This window comes from Bombina bombina, chromosome 3 (genome assembly GCF_027579735.1).
Source record: "Bombina bombina isolate aBomBom1 chromosome 3, aBomBom1.pri, whole genome shotgun sequence".
Classification (NCBI taxonomy): domain Eukaryota; kingdom Metazoa; phylum Chordata; class Amphibia; order Anura; family Bombinatoridae; genus Bombina; species Bombina bombina.
In genome coordinates, this window is record NC_069501.1 from 738,627,501 (window position 1) to 738,641,876 (window position 14,376).

At 38.3% G+C, this 14,376-nt stretch overlaps 1 protein-coding gene across 1 annotated transcript in view; it reads left to right on the forward strand.

Moving 5' to 3' along the window:
• Nucleotides 1-14,376, forward strand: part of ABI3BP (ABI family member 3 binding protein) — a 533,245-nt gene that overhangs the window by 365,299 nt on the left and 153,570 nt on the right. The window contains exons 61-62 of the mRNA XM_053707567.1: nucleotides 1,131-1,217; nucleotides 3,822-3,911. Of these exons, the coding sequence (XP_053563542.1) occupies nucleotides 1,131-1,217; nucleotides 3,822-3,911 (177 nt within the window). The remainder of the gene's footprint in view (nucleotides 1-1,130; nucleotides 1,218-3,821; nucleotides 3,912-14,376) is intronic.

Here is a 14,376-nt window from a genome sequence, read left to right on the forward strand (position 1 = left end):
TGCAGAACAATGCTAATTTTGTGAACATAATTTTATATATATATATATATAGTGCATAAATGAGTTTGTTCTTTTAAGAAAACTATACAGCCAGAACTAGTTTATATACAGTTAATATTTTATACAAAATTATTAAAAGTAAAGTGGAAAATCCTTGCAAATTCCTTGTAATCTAGATGTAATAGTCTAATATTTGTGTTAGTTTAGTTAATTTACATGAGAATATTTAGACTATAGCACATAAACAGCTGGTGTTAGTCATTCTAGACATGTTTGCATATTAAGTGCTGTCCAACATTTGATGTCTCTGATTTTCAGATTAAATAAGATTACACTGGATGGGATAATAGAGTTGGGAGGAAATTGGAAGTTGAAATTTAGTTAAGGGCCAAATGACTGAAAGTTCTGTGTATCAGAAATACATCCAGTTATACTATTTTTCAATTATTTTCCATGGTGAATAAAATTAATTGGGTTATCACATTGAAGGTGTCTGTGTCTCTGTGTCTTTCTGTCTTTCTTTCTTTCTTTCTTTCTTTCTTTCTCTCTCTCTCTCTCCTCTCTCTCTCTCTGTCTGTGTATGTGTGTAAGAGAGAGAGATTAAAAATATAAAAACACTAATAACCTATTAGGTAATTAAAAAAAAAAACCTTAAAGGGACATACACACACAAACACATTGAACTGAACTAAAGTACCTTTTAGTGCAAAAGGTCAAATACAAAAAATAATTAATAATACTGTCTGGAACTTGTTTTATTTGTCAGTATTGTCTATTTATATACTTTATATACAGAATGTAATGTAAATAAAAATGATCACAAAATGTTAGTAGTCCACATAGTGTTAAGAATAGGCAAAAGCTAATTAATATTTAATTAATAAGTTGCATCAATTAAACTAAATATAAAGGTAGAAAATCATACCAAAATACTTTCTTTGCCTCATATTCTGAATATAAGAATATTCATTTTGATTAAGCTGTGTTAAACCACTCTCATCACATAACAAAATTATTTTAAATTGTAACTGCCTTAAATCTGACCCAACTTCAATAGGAAAATACAGAATGTTTATTTTTCTTTGGTTTAAAGTTTGAACAATGTTACTACCGAAAATGTTGCTTCTTAGGTGGCAGAAGTGACAACAGCAAGATTCTTGGAGTAAGCAGAAACATTTCAATGGAACCCAACAATACTGGTCGAAAAACATATTCAGGTAAACAGACTATTTGTGACAAAGCATATACTTGTAACAATGATTATGCCTTTTCTTTTTTCGTTTCAATAATTTACTTTCTTAGTCACCAACACTCAGATGTTGAGATTTAACCAGTGAGGTTTGCACCCACTATGAACTGAGCTAAGAAATATCTTCAATTTGGCTATTATGTAAATTCAAGTCAGTTATAAAGTCATCCTTTACAACTGAATTGCATATCCTAAGTCAGTTGAAGCTGGCTAGTAGAAAAAAAAATCAGCTTACTATTAGAAGTATAGCAAGGCTGCTTTTAAAAAAATAACCAACTTTCAAGTAACTTCAAGTCAGTATCAGCCAACATAAAATCTAATGTTGTGGTTTTCTAGTCATGTAGAACTGTCGACTTGCTTATATGGGGTAAGTAAATGTTATACTTTATAGCTATTTCTTATTATATATCAACACATATGAAGACAAAAGCATCACATGACACATTGAGGTTTCTCTTCTATCCCACACCCTGTCCTATTGTGGGGCAGACTCACACATGACTACACACCAGATCGCTACTTCTTATACTCTCCGCCACCTCTGAGTTGGCGGATTGAAATCACCCCAAACATATTCATTTGGGGTGATTGGCAGGCCTTTCTCTTACGCGATTCAAGAGGGTGGCATTACACTCACAAGTATGTGTAATGATACATATGTCCATCAAACTTACAGTGTCCAATGCCCATTTGCCTGAGAAGCAGACAAGTTCTCAAGTCATTAACCTTGTCCGCACCGGCTTTATACGTGGGGCTTTGTATTTATCTAGCATAGACACCTAAATTACTGAGGAAAATATTGGTTTATTATCACTATATTAAGAACTAGGTGTTGAATAGTCATTGTTTGGAGAGACATTTATTAAAATTACATTTTGTTGAGCTTGCAATACAGCAACAGCAGTATATATATATTTTCATTTTAGCAGAGAAAGGTTTATTAATGTTTTCTCGTCACCATTGATGTATCTACAGGGAGTGCAGAATTATTAGGCAAATGAGTATTTTGACCACATCATCCTCTTTATGCATGTTGTCTTACTCCAAGCTGTATAGGCTCGAAAGCCTACTACCAATTAAGCATATTAGGTGATGTGCATCTCTGTAATGAGAAGGGGTGTGGTCTAATGACATCAACACCCTATATCAGGTGTGCATAATTATTAGGCAACTTCCTTTCCTTTGGCAAAATGGGTCAAAAGAAGGACTTGACAGGCTCAGAAAAGTCAAAAATAGTGAGATATCTTGCAGAGGGATGCAGCACTCTTAAAATTGCAAAGCTTCTGAAGCGTGATCATCGAACAATCAAGCGTTTCATTCAAAATAGTCAACAGGGTCGCAAGAAGCGTGTGGAAAAACCAAGGCGCAAAATAACTGCCCATGAACTGAGAAAAGTCAAGCGTGCAGCTGCCAAGATGCCACTTGCCACCAGTTTGGCCATATTTCAGAGCTGCAACATCACTGGAGTGCCCAAAAGCACAAGGTGTGCAATACTCAGAGACATGGCCAAGGTAAGAAAGGCTGAAAGACGACCACCACTGAACAAGACACACAAGCTGAAACGTCAAGACTGGGCCAAGAAATATCTCAAGACTGATTTTTCTAAGATTTTATGGACTGATGAAATGAGAGTGAGTCTTGATGGGCCAGATGGATGGGCCCGTGGCTGGATTGGTAAAGGGCAGAGAGCTCCAGTCCGACTCAGATGCCAGCAAGGTGGAGGTGGAGTACTGGTTTGGGCTGGTATCATCAAAGATGAGCTTGTGGGGCCTTTTCGGGTTGAGGATGGAGTCAAGCTCAACTCCCAGTCCTACTGCCAGTTTCTGGAAGACACCTTCTTCAAGCAGTGGTACAGGAAGAAGTCTGCATCCTTCAAGAAAAACATGATTTTCATGCAGGACAATGCTCCATCACACGCGTCCAAGTACTCCACAGCGTGGCTGGCAAGAAAGGGTATAAAAGAAGAAAATCTAATGACATGGCCTCCTTGTTCACCTGATCTGAACCCCATTGAGAACCTGTGGTCCATCATCAAATGTGAGATTTACAAGGAGGGAAAACAGTACACCTCTCTGAACAGTGTCTGGGAGGCTGTGGTTGCTGCTGCACGCAATGTTGATGGTGAACAGATCAAAACACTGACAGAATCCATGGATGGCAGGCTTTTGAGTGTCCTTGCAAAGAAAGGTGGCTATATTGGTCACTGATTTGTTTTTGTTTTGTTTTTGAATGTCAGAAATGTATATTTGTGAATGTTGAGATGTTATATTGGTTTCACTGGTAAAAATAAATAATTGAAATGGGTATATATTTGTTTTTTGTTAAGTTGCCTAATAATTATGCACAGTAATAGTCACCTGCACACACAGATATCCCCCTAAAATAGCTATAACTAAAAACAAACTAAAAACTACTTCCAAAACTATTCAGCTTTGATATTAATGAGTTTTTTGGGTTCATTGAGAACATGGTTGTTGTTCAATAATAAAATTAATCCTCAAAAATACAACTTGCCTAATAATTCTGCACTCCCTGTAGTAGTTATAATAGCCTTTCTATATTTCTCATTTAGTATCTTCACCACCTCAACTACCTGTCCGACCAACATCCATGCGTAGAAGAACACCACCAAACACTGTAACTGGCAGGCCAGGAAGCTCAGGTACTGAAGGCAAAGTCTTCATTTTTATTTTGTCTGTATTGTCACTGTGACTGATATACAGTTTATATTAGGCAATATATGAGTAGTATTGCATAAGGTTACCATAAGCAGTTCAGTAATGCATGTGATCGAGTTTCTCAACAAATGTTTTGTTAAAAAAGTTTAAAATAGTTTAATAATTTGAATGATGCTTTTTTATTCATTCTGCTTTGTGTCTTACTGACAATGATTTTAATGAGAGTTTTGTTCCAAAGCATTAGAGAACCCTACAGCAGTGTAATGATTACATCTCATTGCCAGCACATCTACTAGCTCAGTGCCCATTAGACATCAAGAAATGTCAAACATTTTTGTGTGATTAATTGCTGTACTTAGAGGCCATTTTAGCAGTTTACCATTTATAGAAAAATTAATATAATAAATTGCTGTGGTGCCAGATGTTTATTTCTCTTTAACCCTAAGTGTATTGCATCATAAAGAATTAAATTCAGCAGAGTAGTATCCTGGAATAGCAAATTATAGCCACTCCAATGTATTTTAATGCAAACATTTCATGCCCTAATTGGCTTATTTTAGAATTATTGGCTCTAGCGTAATACTGTATATTATTATTATTATCAGGTATTTGAAGAGCGCCAACAGATTCCACAGCGCTGTAAACATAGTCAGTGTACAGGATAGCTTTTGTAGGGGTCAAGTGGGTAGAGGGCCCTGCTGAGAGTATCACTGTTGTAGTCGGCTCTTATGAAGCGATCTGTAAACAGCTGGGCCCATGGGCTTACAATCTAAGGGGTTCAAGGGGAAAGCAATGGCGTTAGGAAAGGTTAGTGTTGGTTGTATGCATCCCTGAATAGTAAAGTTTTTAGGGAGTGCTTGAAGCTGTTAAAACTAGGGGAGAGTCTTATGGAGCGAGGCAGGGAATTCCACAAGATGGGGGCCAGTCTGGAGAAGTCCTGTAAACGTGAATGTGAGGAAGTAACAAGAGAGGAGGAGAGGAGGAGATCCTGAGCTGATCGAAGGGGACGGGAGGGAGAGTATCTAGAGACAAGTTCTGAGATGTAGGGGGGAGCAGTGCAGTTGAGAGCTTTATATGTCAGGGTGAGGATTTTATGTTTAATCCTAGAGGCAAGAGGAAGCCAGTGAAGGGAATGGCAGAGAGGTGCAGCAGATGAAGAGCGACGAGTAAGGAAGATGAGTCTGGCAGAGGCATTCATAATGGATTGTAAAGGAGCTGTGCGGCAGCTAGGTAGACCAGAGAGGACGAAATTGTAGTAGTCAATGCGGGAAAGGATGAGAGAGTGGATTAAAATCTTGGTTGTATCTTGTGTAAGGAAATGTCTAATTTTAGCAATGTTTTTAAGGTGGAAGCGGCAGGCTTTAGCCAAGGACTGGATGTGAGGAGTGAAGGAAAGATCTGAGTCAAGTGTGACCCCAAGACATCGGGCGAGCGGGGTAGGGGTAATGGTGGAATTATCAACAGTTATAGAAATTTTGGGGGTGGAGACATTGGAAGAAGGGGGAAAAATAAGGAGTTCAGTTTTGGAGAGATTTAGCTTAAGGTAGTGAGAGGACATCCAAGATGAGATGTGAGAAAGACAGTTAGTGACACGGGTTAGTAAGGAAGGAGGTAGGTCTGGTGCAGAGAGGTAGATTTGGGTGTCATCGGCATACAAATGGTATTGAAACCCATGTGACTTTATTAAGGAACCTAGTGACGACGTGTAGATTGAGAAGAGAAGGGGACCAAGGACAGAGCCTTGAGGTACCCCAACAGAAAGTGTTAACGGGGCAGAGGATGCTCCGGAGAAGGCTACACTAAATGTACGGTTAGTCAGATAGGAAGAGAACCACGAGAGAGCTGTGTCACAGATGCCAAAGGATTGGAGGGTTTGGAGCAGAAGAGGGTGGTCAACAGTGTCAAAGGCTGCAGACAGGTCAAGGAGGATAAGCAGAGAGAAGTGGCCTTTGGATTTTTCTGCAAGTAGGTCATTGGTAACCTTGACAATTGCTGTCTCTGTAGAGTGATGGGAACGAAATCCAGATTGCAGTGGGTCAAGAAGAGAGTTTAGTGTAAGGAAATGGGATAGACGTGCATAAACTAGCTTTTCGAGGAGCTTTGAGGCAAGAGAGAGTAGGAAAATAGGGCGGTAATTTGAAGGGGAGGTTGGATCAAGGGAAGGTTTTTTGAGGATAGGTGTAACCAGTGCATGTTTTAGAGATGAGGGAAATATACCAGTGCTGAGGGAGAGGTTGAAAATGTGTGTGAGTATGGGGTGAGGGTAGAAGAGAGGGAAGGGAGTAGCTGTGAGGGGATGGGGTCGAGGGGGCAGGTAGTGAGGTGGGAGGACAGTATAAGGGCAGAAACTTCATCCTCATTAACAGGGGCAAAAGAGCTGCATTTTTGGATATTTGGGTTTTGGGTGATCGTGAGCTTTTGAGGGGGTAGGATATTGGAAGTATGTTGAGAGCTGATTTCACTTCTGATGGAGTCAATTTTGTTGTTGAAGTGGCTTGCAAAATCTTGAGCTGAGAGAGAGGTTGTGTTAGGAGGTGGGGGTGGGCTGAAAAGAGTGTTGAATGTGTTGAACAGATGTTTAGGGTTAGAGGAAAGAGTAGAGATGAGATTAGAAAAATATTGTTGCTTATAAAGATTAAGGGCAGAATAGTAGGAGTTCAGGATGAACTTGTAGTGAAGAAAGTCAGCTGAACTCCGAGATTTCCTCCAATGTCGCTCAGCAGTACGGGAGCATCTGCGTAGGTATCGTGTCAGAAGAGTATGCCAGGGCTGAGGATGAGAGTGTGGTTTCTGAGCTAAGGTTGGAGGGGCCAGAGTGTCAATGACTGATGTAAGGGTGGAATTATACTGGCAGATAGATTGGTCAGGGCAGAAAAAGGAGGTGATGGATGAGAGGAGAGGTTTGAGGGAGCTAGCGAGCTGATTCAGTTCTAGTGACTTAGTGCTTCTGTGAAGTTTGGTGTGAGGGTTAGAGGGAGGGGGCTTTGTAGGTAGGGAAGTGATGTTGCAAGTTAGGAGATGATGGTCAGAGAGAGGAAAAGGGGAGTTTGTTAAATTTGAAAGAGTGCATCGATAGGTGAAAATCAGATCAAGGGAATGACCATCTACTATATACTGTATATATTTAAACCCAACAAAGGGTTAAGAACATATGTAACGTCTTGCCTAGGAGTATTGAAAATAGCTAGTGCATGACTGGCAGCTAGGTGTCTGCCCCTCCTGCAGTGCTTGAGCCTTCAGAGTGGGCCTGTATGTATGGGCTTAACTCCATTTGTGGAAGTTAAATGCATAGTAAGATACAGTGATTAAGGCAAACATGATTTAGAGCATATCATTTTTGCTTTAGAATGTCCCTTTTAACAAATGTAAAATTTTATATTTTTACATTTAGCCTTTTTTAAAATAATGAATATTTTCAGTTGGTCATACATAGAGGTTCTAGAGAGGATGCAGGGAGGGTGTTAGGTGGCTTTATCCATTATCATAGAAATCCCCCCCCCCCCCCCCCCTTAATTTCAACAGCCATTAATTTGCTTGGCAGACCTTTTGTACATGTCTTTTTCTAACATGAGAGAGTTCAAGTGAATGTAAACTTCAGGACATTCGTTAATGCCATATTAATCTTTTAGCCAAAATAGGGCAACTTTAATTCATAATTGTTTTTTAAAAGCACTAATATCGCTAAATTATACCTTTGAATCGTGTCGGTCTTTCCGCAGTTCCTCCGCCTGACATATTGGCTGTTTGATTGACACTACATGTGAAATCCAGTTCCCAATCATTGTTTCCCCCCAAGGGGGGTTCAACCCCTATTTATAAATGTCATGTGCTTGTTCTGCGCATGCGTTAAACAAAATTCTTCCTACTCAGCCTAGATGTGCGTTCACAAGTTGTGACGAGCAGGACTCTGCTGCTGCTGCAATCTCTGACAGTATAGCATTCAATGAATGTACTTATTAATTGAATATTATGTTGCAATTTAATAAAAGAGGTCCACAGCTCAACGGGAGCGTGCTAAAGAGATACGTATAGAGCAGGTGGGAATGCTCTATACGTCAGACAGTGCAGAACTCGGGAGTGGCGACTGGGAGGAGTCCGAGTGAAAACGGCAGAAAGTTATATAATAAATATAATAGAGATGGTAGTTTTATTAAAGAAAAATACTTAGTGGTTTAACTAAATAACAGTAATGCAATGCTTAGGAGGATTCGTCACAACGAAAATTTACATTCACTTTAAATGGGGACAAAATAAGTATTTAACTATGAAAAACAGTATTTGAATATAATGACCCCTCTACTAAAACTAGCGTCAAACCTTACTATGTATCTTTGTGGCATCATTTGTTAGTACCTGCACATTTTAAGGGATTAGCTATACATTTCATTATGGATTTCTTTATTAACTAACAGCTAGATTACGAGTTGTGCTTCACTACCACTGGTATTACAGGTGTTGTAGGTATAGCTGTACAGCACACCTTTTTGGCCGTAATGCAACGTAACTACCGCACCTTTCAAAAAGTCCTTTTTCAATGGGACTTCCATAGCGCCGGTATTACGAGTTTGCCTGTCCGGCCAAAAAGTGAGCAGTACAGCCTATAACTACAAGATCTGTACTGCCACCTGAAAGTCAGTAGTTATGAGTCAGTAGCTATGAGTTTTACTTTTTTTACTTTTACTTTTAACTAAAGTGTTACAAAGTGCACTAAACACCCATAAACTACCTATTAACCCCTAAACCGAGGCCCTCCTGCATCGCAAACACTAGTTAAATATTATTAACCCCTAATCTGCTTACCCAATGTCGTTGCCACCTACATACACTTATTAACCCCTAATCTGCTGTCCCTACCATCACCGCAACCTACATTACTGTTATTAATCACTAATCTGCTGTCCCCAAAATTGCTGCCTCCTAACTACACTTATTACCCCCTAATCTGCTGCCCCCAATGTTTCTGCCACCATACTAAAGTTATTAACCCCTAAACCTAACCCTAACCCCCACTAACTTTAACATAATTAAAATAATTCCAAATAAAAATTACAATTAATACCTAAATAATTCCTATTTAAAACTAAATAAATACTTACCTGTAAAATAAAACCTAAGCTAGCTACAATATAACTAATAGTTATATTGTATCTAGCTTATGTTTTATTTTTATTTCACAGGTAAGTTTGTATTTATTTTAACTAGGTTGATTAGTTAGTAAACAGTTATTAACTATTTACTAACTACCTAGTAAAAATAAATACAAATTTACCTGTGAAATTAAACCTAACCTGTCTTACAGTTAAACCTAACATTACACTAAAATTGAATAAATTACATTAATGAAATACAATTAACTAAATTACAAAAAACCCTACTAAGTTACACAAAATAAAACAGAAATTATCAAATATTTAAACTAATTACACCAAATCTAATAGCCCTATCAAAATAAAAAAGCCCCCAAAATAAAAAACCCTAGCCTACACTAAACTGCCAATAGCCATTAAAAGGGCCTTTTGCGGGGCATTGCCCCAAAGAAATCAGCTCTTTTACCTGTATAAAAAAATACAAACAACCCCCCAACAGTAAAACCAACCACCCACACAACCAACTCCCCAATGAAAATCCTAAATCCCCAATGAAAATCTAAATAAACCTAAGCTCCCCATTGCCCTGAAAAGGGCATTTGGATGGGCATTGCCCTTAAAAGGGCATTTAGCTCTTTTACATTGCCCAAAACCCTAAGCTAAAAATAAAACCCACCCAATAGACCCTTAAAAAAACCTAACACTAACCCCCGAAGATCCACTTACAGTTTTTGAAGACCAGATATCCATCCTCTCCAGTCAGGAGAAGTCTTCATCCAAGCGGCAAGAAGTCCTCAACGAAGCCGGGAGAAGTCTTCATCCAAGCGGCAAGAAGTCGTCCTCCAGGCGGGCAGTAGTCTTCATCCATACGGCATCTTCTATCTTCATCCTTCCGGCACCGAGAGGGTCCATCTTCAAGACATCCGGCGTGGAGCATCCTCTTCATACGGTCCCAGCCGTACACTGAAGGTTCCCTTTAAGGGACGTCATCCAAGATGGCGTCCCTTGAATTCCGATTGGCTGATAGAATTCTATCAGCCAATCGGAATTAAAGGGAAAAAATCATATTGGCTGATGCAATCAGCCAATAGGATTGAGTTTTAATCCTATTGGCTGATCCAATCAGTCAATAGGATTGAGCTCGCATTCTATTGGCTGATTGGAACAGCCAATAAAATGCAAGCTCAATTCCATTGGCTGATTTACCCTTTAATTCCTATTGGCTGATAGAATTCTATCAGTCAATCGGAATTCAAGGGATGCCATCTTGGATGACGTCCCTTAAAGGGAACCTTCAGTGTACGGCTGGGACCGTATGAAGAGGATGCTCCACGCTAGGATGTTTTGAAGATGGACCCGCTCTGCCCCGGAAGGATGAAGATAGCAGATGCCGTCTGGATGAAGACTTCTGCCCATCTGGAGGACGAATTCTTGCCGCTTGGATGAAGACTTCTCCAGGCTTCGTTGAGGACTTCTTGCCGCTTGGATGAAGACTTCTCCTGGATGGATGTCCGGTCTTCAAAAACTGTAAGTGGATCTTCGGGGGTTAGTGTTAGGTTTTTTTAAGGGTTTATTGGGTGGGTTTTATTAGCTTAGGGTTTTGGGCAATGTAAAAGAGCTAAATGCCCTTTTAAGGGCAATGCCCAACCAAATGCCCTTTTCAGGGCAATGGGGAGCTTAGGTTTATTTAGATAGGATTTTAATTTGGGTTAGTTGTGTGGGTGGTGGGTTTTACTGTTGGGGGTTGTTTGTATTTTTTTTATACAGGTAAAAGAGATGATTTCTTTGGGGCAATGTCCCGCAAAAGGCTCTTTTATGGGCTATTGGCAGTTTAGTGTAGGCTAGGGTTTTTTTTTTATTTTGGGTGGGATTTTTTATTTTGATAGGGCTATTAGATTAGGAGAAATTAATTTTTATTTCTGATAATTTCTTTTTTTATTTTGTGTAATTTAGTGTTTTTTATTTTTTGTAATTTAGATAAATGTATTTTTTTAATGTAATTTATTTAATTTTATTGTAATGTTAGGTGTTAGTGTGAGGCAGGCTAGGTTTTATTTTACAGGTAAATTTGAATTTATTTTAACTAGGTAGCTAGTAAATAGTTAATAACTATTTACTAACTAGTCTACCTAGTTAAAATAAATATAAACTTAGCTGTGAAATAAAAATAAAACCTAAGGTAGCTACAATATAACTATTAGTTATATTGTAGCTAGCTTAGGTTTTATTTTACAGGTAAGTATTTATGTTTAAATAGGAATTATTTAGTTATTAATAGTAAGTTTTATTTAGAATTATTTTAATTATATTAAAGTTAGGGGTATTAGGGTTAGGGTTAGACTTAGGGTTAGGTTTAGGGGTTAATATATTTATTTAGTGTTATTGATGTGGGAGGCCAGAGGTTTAGGGGTTAATAACTTTAGTATAGTGGCGGCGGTGATGTTGGTGGTGGCAGAGTAGGGGTTAATAAATTTATGTAGGTGGCGGCAACATTGGGGGCGGCACATTCGGGGTTAATAAGTGTAATGTAGGTGTCGGCGATGTTGGGGGTGGCAGATTAGGGGTGTTTAGACTTGGGGTTTATGTTAGGGTGTTAGGTTTAAACATACATTTTCTTTCCCCATAGACATCAATGGGCTTGCGTTACGGAGCTTTACGCTCCGTCATTGCAGGTGTTAGACTTTTTTTTAGCCGGCTCTCCCCATTGATGTCTATGGAGAAATCGTGCACGAGCATGTCAAAGCAGCTCAAAGCAGCGCTGGTATTTGTGTGCGGTATGGAGCTCAATGAAGCCATATCGCCCGCAAACGCCGGGTTTTTGCAAACCTGTAATAACAGCGCTATTAAAGGTGGGCAGTGGAAATAACTTGCACGTTATTAGCAAGCCCCTCATAACGCAAAACTCATAATCTGGCTGTAAGTTATTTTTCAGGTATTTATTCTTCTGTGTACACATTATAATAATGAGTTGCTCAAGGTGTTTACTTTCTGGGAGTGTTTTAACAGGTGTAGACTGTTTAAGACACCACCGAAAAAGATTAAAGGAACAGTACACTGTAAAATTGTTTTTCCATTAATGTATTTTCAATAAATTGTTATACCTGCTGCAGAGTATAAAATGTATGAGAAATTGCATTTGCAGGTTTATTTGTGTATATAAAGTAGCTGGTTTTGTGTTTTTAAACCACAGCCTATTACAGTGGGTTGAAATTGCAGGAAATATAAGATCTCATTATGTTATCACTTTGTGTACACACACTTGCTTCCTTATCTTATATTAGTCTGTAAACCAAAGATCAAAGAATAAAAAATCAAATGTCCACAGCACTTTCTTGCACATCTTCTTCTTTTATTTAAGAAACAGACATCTAAAGCTTTGCATGTCTGTTTCTTAAGTAAAAGAAGATGTGCAAGAGTGCTGTGGACAGTTTGTAACTAGATATTTGGCAGTATCCCTGTCTACACCGGCACTTGACACTCAGTAGCTGCTGTTGTTGTTTGGATGAAAACCAAAGCTCAATACTTAGGGAGATCCATGGAAAATTATCATTTTCTTACTTTACTATCCGGTACCCCACTGGGAGTGTAATTTCTTCTGCTAGCTGTGTTTACAAAGGCTTGTCAATATCCTGGACTCCAGTATAGAAACTTTCGGTATAAGTGGGGATACCACAGGCTAAATCACCTATTTCAAATGCCAAAATAAGGGTAAAGAAGCTACTTGTAAACAATTGAATGCACTCCAGCAGGTAAAATAGATCATTTGGAACCATTTAAAAGGGTGACAATTTTTGGGTAAACTGTCCCTTTAATAAAGTTTACCTCAAAATGGTGTGAATAAGCCACACATTAACCATTTTTAGCCCTACTGAAATAAGTTTATATGTTCTATAATTGGTGTGGGTTCATAATAAAATAGTAATACAGCTTTTATTTTGTTTATGATCAAGTGGTCATACATAAAACATATTGGGCAGGATTAGAAGTCACGCATTAGTTTTCCATGAGCAGTATGGTCTTTTCGCAATCAGTTTCCATTGCGCAGCTATAACAAGTTTTGAAAAATCATGATTGTGTGCGCATTCGCCTTTTTACGTAACAATCCTTTCAGCGCTTAAAGAACTGTAGTTAACAGTTTTGCACAACCTAAAAGTTTCACGAAACACTTCAAAAATACATTACAAAGTACACTTACACTCATATTAACACTGTCTAAAAAACTATTTTAAAAAAATATTGCAAACGAGATAGAAGATCTCGGGTGTTAGGAAAAAAAAGCAGACAAAGGGATTTTACATTGACATACATACACATACATAGAGAAATATGGATTTATATGCATAGACATATGTTTAACAATGGAGATGAAAAGATTTTCGATCACAAACTTATGCACATTAAACAATATCTCAGAGGGATTTTCAAAGCGATATTCACATATAGATCTCGAGATATGTAGACATATATATATATATATATATTCATATATATTCATCTACATATTACGCTGTAAAATGATATATCAGTCCAAATATCATCACATATATAGAGAAATATTTATTTAGAATTAAAGAGAACAAATTTCGTTATGAAAACATTTTCGCAATATGAAATATTTGCATTTTCAAACATACTTTTCAAGCCGAATACGTCAAGGGCTTTGTGCAACATATTAGGGTTAGACGTGCAATTCGTTTCGGCCGAATTTAGTTTTCGGACGAATTTTGGCCAATTTGGAGATTCGAATGCATCCGAATATCTGAATCCACACCATAACTAAAATCCCGAAAAATTCCGAAAATTAATAAATCAGTTTCTGAATTTTCAAATCCATTCTTTATTCATATTCAGAATTTTTTCTAAGCCACAGTTCCCTGACATCACCGACACTAACTAAATCACTAAATAAAGCTATTAACCCCTAAATTGCCGTTCCCCAACATCGCCAACACTAACTAAATCACTAAATAAAACTATTAACCCCTAAACCCGCAGTTCCCCAACATCGCCAACCCTAACTAAACCTATTAACCCCTAAACCCGCAGTTCCCCGACATCGCCGACACTAATTAAACCTATTAACCCCTAAACCGCAGTTCCCCAACATCGCCGACACTAGCTAAACCTATTAACCCCAAACCACACTTCCACGACATCGCTGACACTAACTAAACCTATTAACCCCTAAACCGCCATTCCAAAACATCACCAACACTAACTAAACCTATGAACCCCTAAACTGCAGTTACCCGACATCGCTGACACTAACTGAAACACTAAATAAACCTATTAACCCCTAAACCATCGTTCCCAAACATCGCCAACACTAACTAAATCTATTAACCCCTAAACCGCCACCCTC